The sequence below is a fragment of the Elephantulus edwardii genome, unplaced genomic scaffold (genome assembly GCF_000299155.1).
Source record: "Elephantulus edwardii isolate Elephantulus edwardi_28Jun2011 unplaced genomic scaffold, EleEdw1.0 scaffold00004, whole genome shotgun sequence".
Classification (NCBI taxonomy): Eukaryota; Metazoa; Chordata; class Mammalia; order Macroscelidea; family Macroscelididae; genus Elephantulus; species Elephantulus edwardii.
In genome coordinates, this window is record NW_006399754.1 from 4,422,694 (window position 1) to 4,446,811 (window position 24,118).

The 24,118-nt window shown below is 46.6% G+C and overlaps 1 protein-coding gene across 1 annotated transcript in view; it reads left to right on the forward strand.

Moving 5' to 3' along the window:
* The first annotated feature begins 34 nt into the window (after window positions 1-34).
* The window catches only part of FAM124A (family with sequence similarity 124A), a 65,755-nt gene continuing 41,671 nt past the window's right edge, over window positions 35-24,118 (forward strand). The window contains exons 1-2 of the mRNA XM_006879604.1: window positions 35-109; window positions 13,687-13,718. Coding sequence (XP_006879666.1) covers window positions 45-109; window positions 13,687-13,718 — 97 coding nt within the window. The 5' untranslated portion in view covers window positions 35-44. The remainder of the gene's footprint in view (window positions 110-13,686; window positions 13,719-24,118) is intronic.

The window sequence follows — 24,118 nt, forward strand, 5'->3', positions numbered from 1 at the left end:
CGAGGCCGCGAGTCGCGCACCCTCGGAGGCGGCCCCCGCGCGCGATGGACCCCAAAGCGGGCGGCGGCGAGGAGGATGACTGCGTGGACTCGGGCGCCGAGACCGGAGGGTGAGCCGCGGGCAGGGGGCGCTCGGAGGGGACCTCGCCGGAGCTGGGGGCCCAGTCGGCGCAGCCAGGGTCGGGGACGGGGGTGCAGGGGCCTCCCCGGCCAAGCTGGGACCCCGGGGCAGCGGAGGGGCTGGGTCGGCCGTCGGTGCCCAGACCCTGGGTGTCCTAGGTGGTGGCCCCGCCTCGAGAGGAGACAAGTGGAAGACCTCCTGGTGCGGGGGGCCCTGCTGGCGCCCCACCTCTTCTCTCCTTGCTTCCCATCAGTGAGAGGACTTAGGGTGTCCCTTTGTCATCTCCTTTGGAGACAGCGTGTTCTTGCACTTGTTACGACCTTCAGGGACTTTCTCCTCTTAGCCCGGAGCCTCCTGGAGTCCGGGATGGGGTGGAAGGGGGAGAGGAGGGGAGCAAGGCTGGGATCCCCGGCCCTTCAAAGTCTCCCAGAAGTCCGCTAGGTGAAGGCATGCTTCCGTTTCTGACTTTGTTCCAGGCTGGTGGACACCTCCCCGATTCCCCCACCCTGAGCCCAACTTTCTCACCTAGAAGGGCGCGCGTCCCGCCGGAACCACTGCCCTGGGTGCTCGCGGGGTGACCGAGGTGCTGAGAAAACTGATTAGAGAAACGCCCCGACCCCTTAGCTTACGGACCCACTTAGCTCAAGCCTTTCCCAACAGCATGGTTTTCCTGAGGGAGAAAAGGCCAGATGTTTTCTTCCAGGTGCAGGTCACTGAAGAGGCCCCCGCCCAGCCCCTATCGCAAAAGGATTTTCCTGTGCAGAGTCAGCGCGCCCCTCAGGATGTGGGTACTGACCTGGGAGGAAAGGGTGGCTTTTCCTATTTGAAGTGACCCTGGAGGAGGCGGGGTAGAGGGTGGCCTCCAAAGACAGAATGCCTCATCTCTGGAAGGTGGGAAGGGTTAGAACTATTTTCAGCACCTGGAAACCCTGGGAGGGTGTGAACAGAGCCCAAATCATAGATGGACCGGAACTTCTGACCTTGACCCTGTGAAAGCTTCGCAGAGCCCCTTCCTGCCTACCACCCTTCTCCTCTCCCAGATGTGGGACTAGGTGCTATAAGGCACCCTACAACGGCTTTTCCCTGTTACCCAAACTTCAATCATCTGTGGTTCACCGTAGAACCCAGTTACAATCCCAGGAGTAACCCGATCCTGAACTCACTTGCTTTCCCCCACACTCTCGGTGTGTGATGTCCACCAGCTTTAATTGAAAACGTCAGCTTTCTGATTTTTGTGTGCCTGCCATTAGCTAGCTGGACCGTGGATAGCAGAACAAAGCAAAATGATCAGCTCATTTCTCTCAGGGGTAAATAAAGTGCTGACTTGTCCATTCGTTTTCAATTTGCAGCGCTTACCTAAAACACATTTCCCCCACTGGAGAGGCAGAGGAAGCGCTGGCCCGAGGGTGACACCACCTCGGGGATAGTGATGGTCAGCATGACAGCTCCCAGGGGGCCCAGGAGGAGCTCGGTCATTGGTCATCACGAGATGACCTTCTCCAGAGCTTCTCGTCTCTGTGTCTGTCACTGGCATGCACAGTTCAACAGAACAGAATTGTTTAAAGAATTTTTATCACCTCTATTGTTCTATTGCCTCTGAAAACTCTATGAACTTTGATAAATGATGTTAGTTATAAAAAGACTTCAGGCCCTTTTGTTCATAGGGTTGCTATGAGTCGTGCTCAACTCGATGGCAATCAACAATTGTTCTTGCTATTCCCAGCTGCTATTCCATTGACCCTCAGCACTCCGTAGCGTTTCCTGGGCTGCAATCTTCATAGAGCAGACCACCAGGCCTTTCTTCTGCAGAGCTACTTGGTGGATTCAAACCACCAACCTTTAGGGTAGTAACCACTCAAAAACTTTGCACACATCTAGTAGCACTGCCTCAGTAGCATCCTTAAACTAAGGATAAAGATATACCCACTACCAATGGGTAGGTTCTGACCAAGAGCAACCCTCCATCGGGTTCTAAGACTAAATGCCCAGCTTCTCTTGGAACAGCTGGTGAATTTGAACCGCTGACCTTTTGGTCAGCAGTGTAGCACACTGTGCACTACATCACCAGAGCTCCTTAAAGATAAAGGTGAAATGGCATGTTTTTAAAGGAAAGTTTCAATAAATGACTTAATTCCATATTTGCTATGTATGCATGTTGTTGTTGTTTACTGTTGAGTTGGGACCAACCCATAGCTGACCCTTCAATGGCGTTTCAGAGGCAATTAATTGCATAGGAGGAGATGGTCCATCTATCTCCCAAGAAGCAGCTGGTGGATTTGAACTATGTATGGGATTACAAGGCAGCTCCTTACCATTAAGCCACCAGAGCTCTCTGTGTAGGTATGTTGTTAGGTTCTTGTTAAGTGCCCTTTACTTGTAGGCAACTCATAGTGACCCTATGAACGAAAGACCTGAACACTTGTATACCTTTCATCCTTTCTCCAGGTTCATAGGGTTTCCGGAGACAAGCTATTTTGGAAGTGGATGCCACTCCTGCTTCCAAGCTTGTTTTAATCTAGGAGCTCCACCAAACACTGTCCACCACACACTAGCCCTTAGCCTGAAGACGTGGCCAAACATTTCAGTATTTTACAATTCCACAAATGCTGGCAGACTCTGGGCCAGATATCCCCAATTTGCCTGGCAAGTCCCCTCTGCTGACACACACTTGGGGAGGAAAGAAAGCCATCAGAGCCCAGAGCATTCCATACGTGTCCCTCCTCAAGACATGAGAGGCCGTTCTCAGGTCCAGCGGGAACCGAGATTCACAACACACCAGCCCTCAGCCTACAGACATGGCCAAACATTTCAGTATTTTACAATTCCGGCACGCCCAAATGGACTCTGGGCCAGAGACCCCTAGTTCATCAGCAAGTCCCCTCCGCTGATGCACAAATTTCGTTATCAAATGTGCTGTGCATAGATTCCTGTTTTTCTAGATCCCTCTCCCCACCCTTCCAGCCTCATATAACTACCTGTGGAGACAGTGTATAATGTGGAAACTACTCAACACACGTTTGCTATCATGATGAATTTGTTTTTTATTAGTTTTCATTCAATTATTCATATGCATTTTGTTCTATTAATTTCATTACAGCTGATCAATACCATTTATCACACCACCTATCCTGAGAATATTTTTTTTTAATGCCAATCTGATCCTGTCTGTCCCTTTGAAGCTTTCGGTGGTTTTGCCATGTGTAAGGAGCACCTGTAAAGTCTAAGCCCAGCCCCTCTCGCAGGCATCAGTTTTTTGCTCTCTGCACCTAGCTGCGTCAGACAGGAGTTTCGTTTTTCTGGGTTTTTTGCCCCTCATTTCCTTGTCTTTGTCAAGCTGCCCTCTTGGCCAGATCTGCCCTTCTCCAGCTGGCATGTCTGTCCACTTGGTGAAAAGGGACTCTTCTTTCAAGGCTCAGCTCAGGTGACACACCCTGTGAGGCAGAGATCCTTAATTTGGTGTTAGTTACCCAGTGCTTTACATTGTAGACAGAGTGATCTGCTTCGTGAATGTCTAGTAGAGGGGAACTTAATGTTTTATCTTTTTCTCAAAGAAGTCTTTGGTTCCCTCCAAAATATGTAAAAAGATAAAAACACAAAGCCCCATCATCGTTGAATGGACCCTGACTTGTGTGTGGTGGCCCAAGTCTGTCATGTACTCCGTCAAATTTGCAGTGACTGATTTTTCAGAAACAGATCACCAGCCTGGGGTAGCAGCCAAGGTGTCCACTCTTATCACCGCTCAGTGATGATCCTGAAAGACCAAGGATCCTTTACCTCCAGACTTCCCAAATCTCACTGCCTTGTCTTTGTGCTCTCATAAATGTGGCACTGTGAGCTTGAAGACAGACTCACTCCGCTCCTGTGTCCACAGTGCCCAGCAAGGTCCCTGGAGGATAGCAGACACCCAGTGCTGTTTATCTGCGTGAAAGTGGAGATAATTGGGAGCATTGACCCCCCCCTCCCACAAAAGTGTCATTCCCAAAAATACCTGTGTGAGAGAAAAAAATTTGGCCACAGTTGGTTTAAAATTAGAAGGATTTATATGTGAAGTTCTTGACTGCTAACGCCAAGATCCATGGTTCAAACCTTCCAGTTGAGAGAAAAGTGTGACAGTCTGTTTCTGTAACAACTTAGAGACTTGGAAACCCTGTGGTTTCTCTGCTCATCTCTGTTTTGAGCCCGTGGTCTGACCTGGGAAAGATTGTTGGACTATTCCAGGAGCAGGGGGGTGTTCCCCAGTACTGTATGTACTGTATTGTATGTGCTGGATTGTCATGTGAGGAGAAAGATGGGATGCAGGTAGGGAATCCATGAGGTTGTATTTACAGTAATTGAAGCCAGAGATGATCATTCGAGGGACAGTATCAGCAGGAAGGTGTGAGGCAAGTGGCTCTGGGAGACACTGAGGAGATGGACAAGCATTTTGGGCAGTCTATGACTCGACAGTACTTAACAACACCACCACCAACATAGAGAGAACTCTGTGGGCCTGGTGGATAGAAAGTGATGCTACCAAGCCAAAGGTGGGTGATTTTAATTTGTGGCCCTCGGGCTTGGTTTAAATTGTTTTTGGTCAAACATTCTTCTAAGTGGTATAGCACTTAGAAATGGTCTGTCCATTTGCTGTACAGAGGTAACTCGTGGTTGCTGTGATGCTGAACACTGTGACAATGATGTGTCAAATGCGATAATGGTTACCCATGGTAGACAGTGTTTGGTGGCACTCCCCGATTAAAACAAGCTTGGAAGCAGGAGTGGCATCCACTTCTGAAATGGCTTGCCTCCCGAAACTCTATGAACTTGGAGAAACAATGAAAGTTATACAAGTGTTCAGTTATACTTCTTGGTCATAGGGTTGCTATGAGTCTATGACTCGACGGTACTTAACAACGACATGAACAACAGAGGGTGGGTGTCAAAATTGACTCTCGGTCAACAGGAACAATATGGTGCATAGTGTTCTGGATAGAGGAGACTGGAGGTAGGGTGTTGAGACCAGCTTGACATGGTGAATGTCATTTTCAATATCTTGCCTTTGAAGTATTTAGAGACTTGCAAGTAGAGATGAGTCTGCTGAGAAAGGGTCTGTATGACAGCTTTGTATTTGACAACTATCTCTGATGACCTAGAGGTAAAGACTTGGACTCCCAATCCTACAGTAGGCGGTTCTAATCCACCATCTGCTCCATGAGAGAAAGATGGGCAGTGTCCTCCCATATGATTAAAGCCTCTGAAAACCCACTGGAGGGTCAGCTATGAGCCAGTTCCAACTCAGTGGCACATAACAACAAACAACAATCTCAGAATGGCCGTGAAGGTCTGAAGAGCAGGCAACACGAAAGACAGCAGTGCCCTAGCACTTGCTGTGTGCCAGGTCCTGTTCTAACAGCTTTGCATGTCTCATCAGCTCATTCTTCAGCAGTCTGTGAAGTTGGTGCTCTTTAAGATCAACCTTGAGACGCACCAACATTGCAATGTTGGAGAAAACCCCCAAGATGCACCAACGTTGCAAGGCTGAGCTGAGCAAAGATCCTGAGAAAGATTAGACATACAAGAACATGGCGTCATAGAAGCCAAGTAAAGGGAGTTCTTAGAAAAGGAAGGAGGAGAATTAGAGAATTAATTAGAAGGAGGCACATGATGCATCTTTTGACTTCTCAGAGATAATGAAGGGAAGATGGAGAAACATTTGGAGGTGGAGTGGTGGCTCCTGAGGAAGTAGAAAGCGAGGAAAGAAAATAGCTAGAGACCTTTGTCTATTGAAGGAGGGGAAAGAAAGGCTAGAGGGGAAGCCAGGGTGAGGGAATGATTTTTAAAAATAGGTGCTGATTGGGCACCATACGCTGATAGGAAAGATTCTGTGACAGAGGCAAGGCTACAGGTATGAGAAGGAAAGGTCACATCAGCTCTCTGAGAAAGGTGGAAGTCAGCGACTCTGGGCTGTGGAGGAGGGTCCGCCCCCTCCTACAGGCAGAGGAAGAGAAGGGAGCATGCAGTGTGAAGAGAGTAGAGACTTAACGGAGCTGTTTTGGGCGATGGTGAGTGAGAGTCAGTTGAGATTAGTGACTAGTCTGCTCTGTTCTCCTGTTTATTCTCCTGTGCAGTGTCACGTACTTAGGTCAGGTAGAAACGGTGGAATTTGAGATATCAGGACGTGGAAAGATGGGAGAAATTATAACTCCATGGTATGGCCAAAACATAGGGCCAAGGGATTTTTAGGGTATTACTTGAGCCCATCAGCAGTTTTCAACAGCAGGATCAAAGAGACGGTTCCTGAAAACCTTGGTGAGTCACTCTACCAATGGGTCAATGGTACTGATCACTTTGGAAGAGCTGGGTTTGCGAAGTTTAAATCCTGGCCCTTCCACTTACTGGAGTAACCATGGAAACTTAAGTCAGTTACTTAACTTCTCTCTGCAATTTCTCCCTCTGTAAAATGGGGATGATGATAATAGTGCCTACTGTATCGAATTGCTATGAGGACATAAAGATCCTGAAACAGTATTGCTAGCTCAAAGTTTGGGGGTTCAAATCCTCCAGTGGCCCTGCTAGAAAAAGATGAGCAGTCTCTTCCCCTAAACAGATACAGCCTTGGAAACTAGATAGTCCCTTAGATAGAGAGTCCCTATGAGTCAAACTCAACCTGATGCCAGTGGGGTAGGACGGTGCGTAAGTAAACTTACGTGCTAGACTACTGGCTAATCACACTCATTTGGAGATGCCTTGAAAGAAAAGATTTGACCATCTACTATAAAAGGCATCACCAGAGAAACCCTTGTTGGAGTTGAGTGCTACTCTGACATGTGTGAGGTCACCATGAATAGGAAGGGACTGGCTGGGAACTGATTTGTGTTGTTTTCATACTCAGAGCAGGTGCTCTAATTCTTTCACATCTTCCGAGAAGTGTCACCCTCTGGGAGGCAGTGGGACCTGACTCAGTATTAGCATTTTTGTTTTGCACCGCAGACACGAGCCGTGAGGCTGCTTGGCTGCACTGGTGCCTGGGTCTCCAGGTGCTTCTCCATAGGGACTTTGCCCCTACGGGAGCCACTGGTCTGTAATGACCTTTTTCTCCGCTCACTTTCTTTGCCTTAAATTTCTAGCTGACCCATCCAATACAGACCAGACTAAAGGCAAACTAATCTTCAGTGGCATTTGATGTCATTCTGCATCACTCATTTTCCAGATCCACTTGAAAGCCAGCATTGTGCTTCTGTGTGCTTTTTATAAGAAAAACTGGCTGAAATGGGCCACTGGTGGTAAACTGTCTTACACAGGATTTGAGGGTAGGAAGACAGAAGGAGTTATTGTAAGTCCCAGTAAAGGAGGAGAGTAAGTCAGTCAAGTGCTGGATCCTGGGTACTTCATCTGTGATGAACTAAGCTCCTGTTTCAAATGCTCCGCCATACCAGGTAGTCTCGCCATCCACTTGTTTGATCTGGTGTTCATGAACTTCACCTTCCCTGTCATTTCACCTTCTGAAAGGGTGAAGTCATCTTTGAGTAACTGCCATCTGACTTCCCTGTGACTTCAGAGAAGACCAACAGTTGACAGAGCTAGAGTTTCTAAAACAGGTGGATGGGAAAGAATGGGCTAAATAGATTTTTAAATGGAACAGGTTAAAAGGAAAGGGAAAGGGGAAATGATTAAGTAGCTTTCTCTTTAATATTAGAGTCCCTAGGACATGGCATCAGCTTACTATGAACCAAAAGTTTGGAAGTTCAAATCCTTCCAGAGGTACCTTGGAAGAAAGGCCTGGCTAACCTACTTCTGAAAGATCAGCTATTGCAAACCCTAATGGGCACAATTCTGGTCTGACACATGTGGGCCATTATAGTCACAGTCAGTGAACGACAGATGGCTTTTTTACTTGATATATGAGGTGGACCTAGTTAACATTAGATTACAGTGCCATCCCGGTCAGTGAACTGAGAGTTAATGAATTAGATCTTGCTGCACTGACTGAACTGAGGTTTTTTTTGGGGATGTCAGGGTCAGTTTCACTAAGATGAGAAGATCCATTTTTATGGTGATTTTCCTGGCAAAGAGAAACTAGGAAGGTATTCATTATACATACACCAAGCACATCTAATTGCATCTTCATATGCAAAGTGTAGTATGTGGATTTATATTTAGTATATATGTCAAGTATGTGAAGTTAGATAATCCTTGTCTTGCTCTGCTCACCTTTGTCAAGGGTCCATCGATTTTTCTTTTTCTCTTGAAGTTGTTCATGGAGTCACTTTTGTCAGGTTCATGTCTCCTAAAGGATGAATTTGTCATGGAAAGCTGCTTGGGTAATTCTTCTAATATGGAGACCAGTATAGGCATGTAAGGCAGCTCCTCTGCTCCCCTTCTTCCTCCTGTAAACAAGGTCAAGGGCCACTTCTCCTGAGAACACACACAGGTTCCTGATTGTTCTCTAAGGCTATTAAAGCATATTGTCATCAAGTCAGAACCAACTCATAGCTGACCGAACTCCTGGGGTTGCCAGAACTGTAAATTATACTGGAGGAGACTCCCCATTTTTCTCCTGCAGAGCCACTGGTGGGTTCAAATCTCCATTGAGGAATGGCCTTTGAGTTGGCAGTGTTGTTTTCTGTGGATTAGGCCACCAGAGCTACCCTTGAGGTGTTTTGAAATTGTTTACGCACAGAATTGTTTTCAGCGTTATAGTTGTTTCTCCTTTGAGAAGGTGGTTGTTGTACCTTCGAGTTGGAACTGACCCATAGCTCACCTTCCAGTGAGGTTTCAGTCAGTTGGTCATATGGAGGAGACTGCCCACCTTCCAACTGTGGAGCAGCTAGGGAATTTGAACTATGTACCTTGGGGTTGACAGCACAGTCCCTCACCACTAAGCCACCAGAGCTGCGTTGACCAGGTGGTTGGGCATTATTTGGAATATATATCTTAAAAGCTACCTAGAATATATATGTATTTTACAAGCTGTGTTCATTCTTGGACTCAGTATATAATCCTGATCCTGACAATTTGTCTAAGGAAAAGAAAGTCAGTACAAAATATTCCTCCTAATTTTTTCCTTATCAAAGTGAACAACTGAGAATAAGCATATAGTCAATCAGAGGAGTGAATAAATGATAGTGCATCACATCTTTTAAAATTTCAGCTGGAGGGAGTGTGTACAGCATGTTAAAATGCTAAGTCACACAGGTTTTATCTGTGTTGTTATGGCAACTGTGTACAGATGACGTGAACACGTGGGGTCACCAGAGTTGGAAGTGACTTGACATCACCGAGTTTGGATTTTGGGGGATGAACGAAGCCTGGAAAGCAGTGGTGAGATTTCAGGGGACTTTCCTTTCACTGCTTGCTGGCTCTGCTCACGGAGTACCGCGTGGAAGGTGGGTGATGTGGGGCTGGGCAGGGAACCATCTCTCATGTTTTACCCCAGAGAGCCTGCCTTCATCCAGAAGGCAGTGGGAACAGAGGATGGCAGGGCCAGATTTTTGTTGGGCAGAGATGGATGTATAAGGAGGAGATCACAAGAGGACGCAGGCACTGGCCAGGGCATGGGCAGGGGGCTGACTGGACAGAGGAGAACTGCTCCTGCCTGGAGGTGGGCTGGACCTGTGAAAGGTCTCTGAGGTACTCGTCCTGTTCTGGGAAACAACCATTGCACTTGAAGATTCTAAAATAGTTTTCAAATGTAAATTTTTTTTTCTATAGACATATCCATCTGTATGCGGATCTTTCAAATGTATGCATATGTGAATTCCATCTGCTCCAAGTATATTTGGAAACGCTGAGCAGAAAATGCTGGCAATTTTTTAATAATAAAATAGTCATCTCATGCATTCTTATATGTTTCATTGGAGTAGTCTTGGAATTTCTTAGGATCGTATTGTAATGGGAGTATTTGGCCGCTGCATTTATTTACCGTAATAGACCTTTATTGGGTATTCACTGCTGCATTTATGGAGTTACATTTCTAAGAATTGTCCAGAACTTTATATCCTGGCATGTTCCAGAAAGCATTTAATGCAGATCGAGGCTTTCAGAAGGTCATTGCCCTTTGACCTTGCTCACTGCTCTTATCTCCCCGACCCTCTCTAATCCTTCTACCTGCTTCTTCGCCCAACCCACTACACGCAAGGCCAAGTCCCTGCCCTTCCTCAGCTGGTGCTTTTGTTACGTCTCAGCACACTGCGGTTGAGTTGGAGTTGACTCAGAGCTGACCCTCCAGTGGGTTTTCAGAGGCTGTAAATTGCACAGGAGGAGACGGCCCATCCTTCTCCCCGAGGAGCTGCGGGTGGATTCGAGCAGCCAGAAAAGCACAGCAGTTAGGTTAGCAGCACCACGCCCTGCAGACTGCACCCTCAGAGCCCCCTAGTCCCGCATTAATTCCTCATCAATAAAATGAACAAAGCAATTTGATAGGCTTGGGTGTGTTTTGCGATGAAGGAATCCACACGTGTCCTCTCACATTCTCGCCACCTTTAAAATTCAGTGATTCTGTGAGTCCCACAGTAACTCATCTGAGATGGGAAGACCACGTGCGGCTTTCCTTTCATCCCATAAACCAGCACATCATCTTGTGTGAGAGATGCAGGTCCTTAAACTCGTTAGAATTTCTCCGATTCTTCAAACTCTTTTGTGTATGAAGGATAGTGGAAGGGAAATTGGATGATGATTTGAGAAAGGCAATAGGAGGCCAGATCAAAGCGAAGTGTATCTGTAAAATGAATTGTAATGAACCTCTTCAACACGTAGCTGTCGTCCCTCCCTCCCACCTTGGCAGGATAAACCCTTGTGCTCTTGACGTTGTGGTTACTGTGTACTGTCAAGCTGGAACCGACTCATAGCTGACCCTCCAGCAGATTTTCAGAGGCAGTAAATCACATGGCAGGAGATGGTCCATCTTTCTTTCCCACAGAGCAGCTGGTGGATTCGAACAGTGAGCCTTTGGGTTGCTGGCACTCGTTGCCACTGGGCCACCAGAGAGCAGTGACTTCTTCACCTGTTGGTGATGGTGAGCATTGCTGCAGAGGTGGTTCTGACTCATGGAGAACCCATTGTGTGAGGCTGAGTCTCTCCTTGGGGGCCTTCAAAACTGTGATCTTTCAAAAGCAGGTTGTCAGGCCGGTGCTCCGTTGTGCCTCTTGTTAGGTTAAAACCAACATCCTTTTGCTAGAGGCTAAGCGCTTAGCCATTTGCCACCTTCAGGCACTTCGCCCTGGCCTCTGGATCTTCCTTTTCCACATCACAGCTCACATCCTGCTACCCTATTATCCGGCGGCCGGAACTGACATTTCTCAAATCAGTGTGTACCCTTTTGTTTCCTTGAATGTGAAAGCCCTCCTGGCAGAGGTTCCCTCATCCTCTCACTGCTTCCATCCGCACAGATACGTTCTCCAGGATGTGCTGTAGCATTGGTTGAGGAGTGACCATTTGCAGTGATTTAACACTTGGGAGTGGGCCCAGCTGCCAACCAAAAGGTTGGAGGTTCAAGTCCTCCTCCTGGAGGTGCCTCAGAAGAAAGGCCTGGTGATCAGCTTCCAAATAATCAGCCCTTGAAAGCCCCACAGGAGCACAGTTCTACTCTGACAAACGTGGGGTCAACTTGGTGGCAGCTGGAAGTTTCAACCTCTTAGGACTCCCTTTAAAGAGTGGTTAGGGTCCTCCAGAATCCCATCTGCTGGACTCATAGAACCCATTCGAAGAAAGAGGCCCTGTTTTCTAAAGTTACCTTTCAAGTTTTACTCTTCAAAACTTACTTGTTTAATTGAGGTAACATTCATATATACTAAACTTAAATACTTACTCTCAGCTGTCACCTTTATCCAGGTGCAAAATGTTTTTATTATCCCCCTCCCCCCACTGGAAAAAACCCAACAAATTTATCATCGTAGAAGTGCTAGTGAGCAATAATGTCACCTTGAAGACTAAAGTGCACCTGATCCAAACTATGGTGTTTTCAGTTACTTGCTATGCAGCTAAAAGCTGAACAATGAATAAAGATGGTAGAAAAACAATCAATGCCTTTGAGATGTGGTGTTGGAGAAGAATGCTGAATGTCCTATGGACTGCTAGAGGAACAAACAATTAGGTCTTGAAAAGGGTGCTGTCAGAGTGCTCCCTGGAGATAAAGATAGTGCAACTTCGTCTGACATACTCTGGGCATATTGTTAAGAAGGGCCAGTCCTTGGAGAAGCACATCATGCTTGGAAAGGATGGAGGGTCAGTGAAGGAGGGGAAGACGTTCAACGAAACGGACTGACACGGTGACTCTAGTGGTGGGCTCATGTATGTCAAAGATGATGAGAATGGCACAGGATCAGGCAGGGTTCTCAGACCCATTGTCATAAGGTCACCGTGAGTCATAGGTGACTCAATGGCACTTAGCCAATAACCTCGATAGAGTGAGTTCTCCAACACCTCAGGTTTCTAAGGCCCATTTTTCTCCTGAAGAGCATCTGGTGGATTTGAACCACTAGTTTTCAGTTAGTCCTGCATATAACACACTACGCCATCAGAACTCTAAAGGAGACCCTTGCCACTGTCCCAAACACCCCCATGCAGGACCCATCCTGCTACACCGTTGTGGGCCTAAGCCCGGGTCAGAAAAGGGTGCCCTGCACCGTGGTATTTTATGTATTATTGTCTTTACATTTTGCTGTTAGAGATACAACACGTATCTGTTGGTTTGTTATGTTGGGGATTTATTTGCCTGTTGAGCTATGGTGGCTTAGTGCTGAGGAATTGTGCTGCCAATGCAAAGGTGTATGGTTCCAATCCACCAACTGTGCCAGAGGAGAAAGATGGGCATTCTCCTCCTGTGTGATTTACAACCTCTGAAAGCCCACGGAAGAGTCGGCTTTGAGTTGGTTCCAACTAGACCGTATACAAGAACAGTAATAATTACTTTATAACTAAGTTATATATGCTTGCATGTTTATCATTTGCTTTATTAGTACAGCATTTGTCTGTCAGTCTTCTATACTGGTGTAACTTGTGGGTTGCTGGATGCAGGAAGCTTTAAGTAGTCACAGTGTATTCCCTGCTCCCCGACCCCTGGAAGTCAGTAGCCTGCTTTTGATCTGAGTTCTCCATATACAAGCAATCAGCCTACAATATGTGAACATCTGTGCCTCTCCCTCAGCATGTTTTCTAAGTTCATCCACATTGGATCATGTGTCCATACCTCACCCTTGTTTATGATTAAATAATATTCCATCACATAGATACAGCACATTTTATCCATTTGTCTGTTCATGAGAATGTGATAGTTTCTACCTTTGGCTGTTATGAACTTTCTTGTACAAATAATTTTTAATTCTTCAGCAAATGTAGTTTGTAATAGGACTGCTGGGTCATATGCTAACTTTTTGTGTAACTTTTTCCCCATGTTTTCTTTGTTGCTGTAGAGAAATCCAACTAGTTTTGCTTGTGAATTCAGATGTAATTTACCTTTGTCTGAAATGGACCTCAGCACTGCAGTAATGTTGGTTATGTATTTACCATTTAAATACAACTGATTGTTTAAAAGTCTAGCTTGAATGAAAAACCGTGTAAAAATCTTACTAACACTGAGGTTTTGTGTTTCAGGTCTGACTACAGCCATATGTCCTCCGCCAGCAGTAAGTACCACTTAGATTTCCTTGTTCAAGATAATTGCCCTTGGGGTTCCCGAGGGGTCTGTACCTCCAGTGCCATTTATCCGATGCTGTTGTTCTTAGGTGTCGTTGAGTACAACTCATAGCAACCCTGTGAATAACGTTCTGAACATTGTCCTATCCTGTGCCATCCTCACACTTCCTGACACACAAGAGCCCATTGTGGCAATCACCATGTCAATCCATCTGGGGTTGAGGGTCTTCCTCTCCTTCACTGGCCCTTCACTCTTCCCAGCATCATGTCCTTCCCCAAGGAATAGCCCCTATTAGCAGCATGTCCAAAGTTTGTGAGGCAAAGCAATCCTCCAAAGAGCACTCTGGCTGCACCTTCTCCAAGACATTTCTGTTTGTTCTCTTGGCCGTCCATGGGGTGTTCAGTGCTCTTCTCCAACACCACAATTCAAAGGCAGCAATTCTTCTGTCATCCTTATACCCAATACATACCTTAACAGTGAGTGAGAACCATCACCCGGGTCCTGACAGAAGAATAGGGGAAGTTATCGTCATGCTGCACGTGGAAGCATTGCGTCCAGGGTGGATTGTGCCTTCATTTCCATCTCATCTTCACCACTGCCTCCATCCAGACATTCAGCCTGAAGAGACTAGCTCAGACTTTATGAGAACAACTTCCTTCCTCAAGGAATCTGAAATCATTCATCCTTGTCACACATTTCTCAGATACCTGTTGCCTGTGGGACCCTCAAGGCCTGTGGTAGAGTTCTCACCTTCCACCCAGAGAGGTGGGTTCCATTCCCAGGTAAAGCACCTCACACACAGCCCCCATTAGTCTATCAGTGGGCCCACAGCCCCCATTAGTTTATCAGTGGAGGCTTGTGTGTTGTTACAAGAGTGAACAGATTTTTTCCAGACCAAGAGGAGGAAGAACGGCCTGGTGAAACCCAAAAAATAAGCCAGGGAAAACGCTGTCAGTCAGCACAGTTCAGTCCTGTTGTGTGTGGGATTTCCATGAGTCCAGGGTGGTGAGCAGTGCAGCAGTTTCCAACAGCAGTCAGTACTTGGGAGTCCCTGCGTGGTGCCTCCAGAGACACCTCAGCCATGAACAGCCCTGTGGAGCATGTGGGGTCACCAGAAGTCATCCTTGATTCCATGACAACAGGTTATTCCAGGCAGGCTCCCTACCAACAGGCTGTTCAGAGCATGTTCGTGCTGTAGACTCAACTGCAAGTTTCCTCCTTTGTGTTTCCCAGAGCAGAGAACCCTTCAACCCGAGACAGGATCCTGCAAAGTATGTTAATAGCAATAGCAATGAGGTTATAAATTAGGGAATTCAGCTATCATTTCTTCATGAAATGGAACTAGAAAAAAAAATACAGACTTTTTAGTAGTCTTCCTTGTCTATAATTCCTTAGTTATGTGTGATCTTATTATATAAGGAAATAATTATTAAGAGTATGTTTCAATGTTACTGAACACAAAAGATACTTAATTAAATATTAAGTTCCAAGTAAATCTGTTTGGAAGAAATCATGTTGCACATCTGAGAAGCATTTGCAGCCCTTAAGAATTTACACCATGTGAAAGAGCAGATTCATTCAGATTGATTAGATATTTGTTTGAAATTTTTTTTAAAAAAACCAAAAATGTTATGAGAAAAGCCCTGGCTTTTTAAAACCAATAAATGCTGAATTGTTCTGCCCTGCCTCACTAGCCTGCTAAATTCTCAATTCTGAGTAGTTCCCAAATGGAGAGATACTTAATTAGATTATTCTGTTTATTGATGTTCAGGATTAGTTCTCTCTTACATTAAGGGATTGTGCTGAAAGCCGTAGGCCTGGAATTGTAATTTAGTGTCGAATTATGTTTAGTTATTACTATAACTGCAGCGAGCCACTTCTGATCATCTCAGCCGACTGGAGACCGAACGTGGCCTCTTCGTTATTAAGGATCATTAGTAATAATGAGAATCATGCTCGAGTGGCTTGCACTCCTTCCCCGAGGTTTCTCATTCCTAAAGCTGAGGAAAGCTCTGGAACTCCCTCCTTCCACTGCTGTCCTCATTTCCCTCAGGTTGGCCCAGGGGCTGCCTCTTTTCAAGGATGATTTTCATAAAATACTTACCTGAGGATTCTCCTCAGTTGGAAGCTCTGAAATCAGTCCTCTGGGCCGCACAAAGCACCTCTCCAGGAGGCGGAAGCGGTAATTTGGTGTGGGATGTTCTCATCGCCCTCACTTTAATTGTAGTTTCTGAGTTGGAATTTCTCCGAGTGCATCTGGGATCAATACTCAGTTATTGCTCTTCCGTCCGCTTCTGGGGCGGGTGGTAGAATGAATGGCTCACACCTTGGTGAAGGGGCCTCTCCTTGAATGTGTGTATATCCTGTTTCAACTGGAAACGTGCGTGACTACCAACAATAGGGAACAATAATGACTTATACAACAGGGCTTTGATTTCTCTTAACATAAAAAAATAAAGTCCAGAGAAGGCTGCACAGGCCTAGTGTGGAGTCTCCTCTAATCTTTTGGGTCAACTAACTGTTCTCTGATTTTGGCCTCCATCCTCAGAAGTGCCTCTGAGTTACAACGTGGCTGCCTGCACTACAGCCATCACATCCTTGTTCTGGAAAGAAAGCAAAGAAAGGGAAGTGAGAATGGCATCTGCCGCCTGAATGAGCCCCCCTTCTAAGGAGATTTCCCAGAAGCTCGGTCCAGTAGTTTTTCTTAGCTCGGTCCAGTAGTTTTTCTTATCCATCTGGTCTAGATCTTGGTCACTTTTCCCCCTGTTTGCAAGGGAGTCAGGGAAATGAAATGTATTACTGGTATCTTGGCCACTGTCAGTACCACCAGAGTGTATTCAGAAGGAAGAAGGGCAGTGTGGCCCCCTGGCTGGCTGCTCTGGGTGTTGTCTGTGTGCTTCTCCTCCCAGCTGGAAGCATAAACTCCCTCCACACACACACACCCCCAGGGTAGAGTCCTGATGTGGGTAAGTCAGTGACACCTTTTCTGTGTGAAGACAAAACCCCAAACTAAACAGTCTAGTGTCTTAAATCTGCCCTTTAAAACAAGCTTGATTGAGTTGCAATAAAAAAAAGTATTTTCTGATTTTTAAAAAAATTTTTAAAAGTTTGTTTGCTTACAGTCATTCATATACATTGTGTTTCCTTCATGTACATTATGTTTTATGCCATCATTTAGACACTGTATTTTACATTCTGAAGAGGTTTTTAAACTAACTCTTCCTACAGACTAGGCACTCTTGGAGGAGCAGGTAGAGAGATTAGAAAATGTGCTGTTTATCCTGAATGGACACAGAGCCATTCTCCCTGCATCCTCTCGAGGCTGGTCCCTCTGTCCCCAGCTGCTCCCATCATAGGCCCTATTTGTCAGGCCTGTTTCTCATAGTTGTTCTGGCTTCTCTCAGACGAATGGCCACTTCTGAGGAATTCCTGGTTCCTGGCCGAGATTTGGACATTGATTCTAAGTGTTCACAATGAAAGAATGGTCTTTTCTGTGTCACCGCATAGCTGTTACTCACCGTTCACATGGCCGTCCTTTCCCCATTCCAGTCTGCGTTCTCTGGGGTATAAATTCTTCCTGGGGTGAGCTAGCAGCCATGCTGACAGTTCCCTGCCAGTCCAGCAGCACTTACTAAGAATTTGTCAGGGGGGCTTCCTCCTGAGAACGTATTTTCAGGGTGTTGTCGATGCAGAGGAGCTGTTTCCCCAGCGCTCCCCCTGGCCCTGAGTCGTAAAGCTGGGCCATCACCTAGGGAGAAGGGCCAGGAGAGCAGGACAGGTGTCAGGTTCTAGTCCATGCTGTGAATTTGGCCCTTTCCCTCTGAAGGCCTATTTCCTGCTGTGAAGGTGGAGGTGACTGGACCCCTTCTGAAGCCCCTGGTGGAAAGATTGTGACCATCTTACAGACTGTTCTAGAAGAGACAGAGAGGGAAGCAGGGAAAGGAGGGGAGAATCAAATCTCCCCTTCAGTTTGGTTCCCTCTGGCTCAGGCACCTCTGTGACGGTCTGTAGTGTTCAGCCTGCAGTGACGACTCTTGGGAGGCTCTGTGCCTCCTGTCTGTGAGGGGTTTCCTGAAGAGGCCGTGTGGTGAGGGGCAGCCTCTCCTCTCCCCACCAGGACGTGGACAGATACAGGCAGGGGAGGGCGTGTAGACTGCCCTGCCTGGTGTTAGTTATCTAGGCTGCTGTGACAGAGACACCACAAGTGGATGCCTTAACAAGCAAAGCAAACCAATAACTCTTACTGTTAGGAGACTGTTGTTGTTATTGTTGTTGTGTGCCATCAAGTCAGAACCGACCCAAAACTGGACCCTCCGGCAGGTTTTCAGAGGCAGGAAATCTCACAAGAAGTGATTGTCCATCCTTCTCCCATGGAGCATAATGGTGGATTCGAACCTCATTCCTTTGGGATTGCTGCACAGCTTCTTACCTCTAGGCCACCAGAGTACCTGTGTAGGAGGCTGTTTGTTGTTGTTTACATAGAGTTAGAACAGACCTGTAGCTGACCCTCCAGCGGATTTTCAGAGGCAGTTAATTGCACAGAAAGAGATTGCCAGTCCTTTTCCTGAGGAGCAGCTTGTGGCCTTGGACCACATGCCTTCGAGATTGCTGCACGGCTTCCTACCACTAGGCCACCAGAGAGCCTGACTAGGTGGCCTGAAGTCCTAATTCAGGGTACCAGCCCTATGAGATGGCCCGCTCTCTGTGTTGATGGTGGAGGAAAGCCCATGTTTCCTTCAGCTTCTGTCAGCCTCACCTGTATTTCTCTAAAGACCTCCAGGTGCCTTAGCTGTCCCCAGAATCCAGAGCTTTCTCTCAAAGGGGCCTGGGTCCTAAAGCCACGCTCCACTCCTGGCAATCCTTGCCTGGTGGTACTTTAGTCCCCGCTTCCTTCTCCCCTTTTATCTCCAGTGAGACAGACAGTATTACAGCACACCCCTTCCATAGAACTCCTCTTACAGGAGGAAGGTCAGGTTGTGATGGGGTTAGGGCATGCTGCACCTTTACTCCTCCTGCAGCTTTTTGATTTATCAGCTCACGGAGGATCTTCACAGTGTTCACATGATGTCAGTGTGCATATATTTTAGGGCACACATTGCAATCCATGACAGTGCCTGTTCCGCAGCCTCAGGGGACACAGGATGACACCTCCACTCACATGCCCTCTGCCCGCTGTCCCACTGTGGCGGTGTGGCTAAGGGGCGGTTCTGTAACAGACAGTTTGGTTTGGATGAATTTTCCCCCCAAGTTTCAGGTGTCTAATTTGCCTTTTTTAGATTGAAAAGACAAACAAGCTGTTCATTTCTGCTTTCTAAAACCTAAAAGCACCATTAGCCCTCAGAAGGTCTCACACAATCTTACATCTTGAGGGAGATGAATTGAACTAACACCCTCAGAACTTCAGCTTGTTTTCCTAGAACACCAGTTAGAATGCCATCAAGCTCCTACGGACCGCTGCCTTCTCAAAAGATTTCAATAGAAAGGGGATTATAAACAGAGTGAAAGAAAAACAAAAATCATGGCTGGGCGGGGGAAATGAGCAGTGCTGTATACAGCTAATGAAATTCCCGTCACGTATTGTTGAATATTTCCAGTCAAATGAAAATTGTAATCATACTTGGGAAATTGCTCTTCAGAGATGCTGGGAGCCCAAGAGGATACTTTCAGGACCTGAAATGTTTCCCTCCGGGAGCTCTGCTAGTGTAGTGCTTAGAGTACTAGCCCTGTGAACCCAAAGACAGCAACGCTGGCAGTTCGAGTCCATCAGTGGCTCTGTGAGAGAAAGATGGGCACTCTCCTGTGTGATATGCAGCCTCTGAAAAGTCACTGGTGGGTCAGCTTTGAGCGGATTCCAACTTGGAGGCAGTGAGTTTAAAGTTTTAAAAGCATTTCTTGGGTCTCTACCCATAAGTGCTGAAGTTGTCCCTGATTCCAGGACTTCCGTCTGAATCTGTGCCCTGGGAGTCTTCTCTGTTTGCTTTCCCAGTTCCTGCTCTCACACTGTTCCTCTCAAAGGTCTGGCAGAGTCATTAACGCTTACCTAACACCTCACAAACTGCCAGAGCTGGCAGGGACACCTTGCGGGTTCCTGTCTGCTCACACTTTTCAAGCACACATGATAAAGGCCCAGTCCCTGGGATGCAGAGGGCATCCCTCAGCCCCATTCTCCCCCGGCCCCCCAGGACTCCCCACACTGTGCAGACTAAGGAGGAAGGGCTGTGAGCCATGGGCTTGGCTCACTTGAGTCCAGAAGGAAGGACCACACAGCAAAAAAGGCACAGGGCAAGTAAACTCATGGTAATTGAATATTTAAATTAAAAAAAAAACCACAGCAATAATTGAAATAATTGCAGACTGTAGAACTCATCCCTGAAGGTAATATTTGAATATATATGATCCGTGTCTCACTTTCCTACTACTAAATCCAAACCTGAATAGTGATTTTATAGTCAATGAAATAGTGAGTTTTCTTTTATGCTTTTATTAGAAGGAATGATATTAGCAGGATTTTACTGATTTTAGAACCACTACTCGAGAAGAAGGGAGAGCAGTATTTTGGCAAAGGTGAGCTAATTTTACTTTGAGCAATTTGTGAATTCCATCATCTTCCACACCCCCACCCTGGCTGCAGTCCTTTCCCCATTCCTAAGTCTCAGAACAAATCTTCTAGAGTCGTAGTCCATGCTGCTTTTATATGCCCTCCAGCCAACTCAACCCCATGCACAGTGGACCTGAACGCTGTCGTGTGCCACCCTCATCACCTCGCTTTTCTTGAGTTCATTGTTACACAGTCACTGTGCTAGTCCATCTCGTCGAGGCTTTCCCCCTCCCTCCCTAACTCCCTCCCCCTTTCCAAGAATGATGTCTTTTTCCAAGGACTGGTCCCTCCTGATAACACGCCCAAAGTATGTGAGATGAAGATTCACCATCCTTGCCTCTAAGGAGCACCCTGGTTACATCTTTTCCAAGACATAGTTGGTTTTTTTTGAGAATTGATGCCTTTGAGCTGTGGTGCTGGAGAAGGGTATTGAGGGTACCATGGACTGCTAGGAAAACAAACAGATTCATCCTGGAAAGGGTCAAAATGGGCGGCTCCTTGGAGGCAAGGATTCTGAGGCTCTGTCTAACATACTTTGGACATATTGTAAGGAAAGACCGGTCCTTGGAGAAGGACATCATGCTTGGGAGGGTGGAGGGACAGCGCAGGAGGGGAAGGCCCTCTATGAGGTGGATTGATTCAGTGACAGGGGTAACCAGGATGGGTGTATCAGAGGCAGTGCAATTGGCACAGGACAGAGCAGAGTTTAGGGCTGTTGTGCATAGGGTCGCTATGAGTCACAGGCGACTCCACGACTCCACGGCACATAACAACAACAATGGGACATTCTGCACTCTTCTACACCACTACAGTTCAAAGGCATTGATTCTTCTGCTATCCTTATTCATTGCCCACCTTTCAAATGCATAACAAGTAATTAAAAAGACTGTGGCTTGGATCGGGCACATGTTAGTCTTTAAAGTGACATCATTGCTCGTCAGCATTTTGTAGGTGACCTTGACAGCAGTTTTTCCCAATGCAGTGTGTCTTTTGCTGGTACCAGGGGTCTTGATTATGGATCTAAGTATGTTGAAATCATTGACAAGTTCTATCTTTTCTTCATCTATCATAGTGTTGCCTATTGGCCCAGTGGTAAGGATTTTTGTTTTATGTTGAGATTTTATGTTTTATTTTTTGTCTTCTATATTGAAGACTGTGGTCTTTGATCTTCTGCACAAAGTATTTCAAGTCTTCCTCACTTTCAGCGAGCAAGCAAAGTTGGACCATCTGCATAATGCAGGTTGTTGTTGAGACTTCCACCAATCCTGATGCTACATTCTTCTTGTAATACAATAGTGGTGTTACTAGTTTGTGCTATCAAGTGGGAACCAATCCATAGCAGACCCTCCAGCAAGTTATCGGCACGGTAAATCCCATGGGAGGAGATTGCCCACCCTCCTGTGGAACAGCTGGCGGATTCAAATATTGAGCCTTTGGGATTGCACTATTTACCATGAGGTTACCAGAGCTCCCTAATATAATGGTGGTGGTACTGTTATGTGCCATCAAACTGAAGCAACTCATGTTGTTGTTGTTGTTTAATGCCGTCGAGTCGTAGACGACTCATAGCGACCCTATAAACGAACAGCCTGAGCACTGTTCGTACATAGAGTTTCCAGAGGCAAGCCATTTTGGAAGTGGATGCCACTCCTGCTTCCAGGCTTGATTTAGTCGGGAAGCTCCAGCCAACACTGTCCACCATGGGTGCACATCACTGTCAGGCTTCAGCATCACAGCAACCACGAGTTACCTCTGTACAGCAATGCACAGACCAGTGCTATACCACCTAGAAGAATGTTTGACAGGAAGACAATTTGAACCTTTGGGCTTAAGGCCGCCTCCTGGCTCAAACCCTAGGCCCAGGCTGGCTAGCCTCACTCCAGGGACAAAGCAAACCTGCACGTCAAACACATTCCCGGAAAAGCAGTCCACTCCAAAGCTTGCCACGATTCCTGCACTCCCCACCACCACGCTCCTGCCTTCTGGCAAGGGGAGCTTCCCACGAGCCTGTGAAGGCGCCAGCCAAACCAGGAACAACATGGCTACTTCCTTCCCAGCTTCCTTCGGCTTAAGGCCGCCTCCTGGTTCAAACCCTAGGCCCATGCTGGCTAGCCTCACTCCAGGAAACTCATAGCAACCCTTAAACAATAGGTCAGAACTCTCCCCTGTCCTGTGCCATCCTCACAACCTCTGACACACTCAAGCCTATTGCTATAGTCACTGTGTCAGTCCACCTGGTTGAGAATCTTCTGGCTTTTGCCATCCCTCCACCTTTAGGAGCATGATGTCCTTCTCCAAGAAACAGCTTCTTTGAACATCATGCCCAGAATATGTGAGATGAAGCTTAACCATCTTTGCCTCTAAGCAGCTCTCCAGATGCACCTTCTCTAGTTTGTTCTTTGGGCCGTCCATGGGATACTTAGTACTCTTCTCTAACACGACAGGTCAAAGGCATCAGCTCTTCTTCTGTCATCCCGATTCATTGTCCAGCTCTCAGCTGTATGGCAAGTGACTGATAATACCATGGCCTGAATATAATGCTATATGTCTATAAATAGATGGTATATGGTATAATGGTATATGCCTATAAATAATATGTTGTTGTTGTTGTTGTATGCTGTCGAGTCACTTGCAACTCATAGCGACCCTTTGTACCAGAGCCCTAAACCCTGCCTCTATCCTTTGCCAACCTTGTTGTCTCTGACACACCTACCCCTATTACCCCAGTTACTGAGTCAATCCATCTCATCGAGGATCTTCCTCTCTTGCGCTGTCCCTCCACCCTCCCAAACATGATGTCCCTCTCCAAGGACTGGTCCCTTCTTGTAACATGTCCAGAATATGTCAGATGAAGCTTCAGAATCCTTGCCTCCAAGGAGCAGCCCACTTTCACTTTCTCCAGGATGAACCTGTTTGTTCTCCTAAGCAGTCCATGATATATTCAACACTTTTCTCCAGCACCACAGCTCAAAATAGTTAATTCTCTTTCTGTCATCGCTTGTCATTGTCCAGCTCTCCGATGCATAGCATGCAATTGCAAAGACTGCAGCCTGAATCAGGTGCACCTTAGTCTCCAGACTAGTGTCATTATTCTTCAGTACTCTGGAGAAGTCCCTGACAGCTGACTTTCCCAGTGTAATTTGTCTTTTGATTTCCTGGCTGCTGGTACCAAAAGTGTAGCCAAGCAAACTGAAACTGTTAACTATCTCAATCTCTTTACCATCAATAATCATGCTTCCATTTGGCCTAGTGGTGAGAATCTTTGTTTTCTTGATGTTGAGATTCAATCCATATTAAAGGCTGCAGTCCTTGACCTTCTGCAGCAAGCACTTCAGGTCCTCCTCAGTTTCAGCAAGCAGGGTTGTGTCATCTGCATAATGCAAGTTGTTGGTGAGTCTTCCTCCAATCCTGATGCCACATTCCTCCTCGTACAGCCCAGTGTCCCGGATGATCTGTTCTGCATACAGATTGAAAAGGTTTGGAGACAGAATACATCCCTGGCAGACACCCTTCCCGATTTTGAACCATACAGTGCCTCCCTGCTCTGTTCTAACAGCTGCCTCTTGGTTCAGGTATAGATTTCACATAAGCACAATCAAAACTTCAGGGATTCCCATTCTTTTCAGAGTCAGTCACAGTTTGTTGTGATCCACATAGGCAAAAGTCTTTGCATAGTCAGTGAAACACAGATAGACATTCCTCTGATACTCTCTGCTTTCAGCCAAGATCCATCTAACATTAGCTACAATACTCCTAGTATCATGACCCCTTCTAAACCCAGCCTGTACATC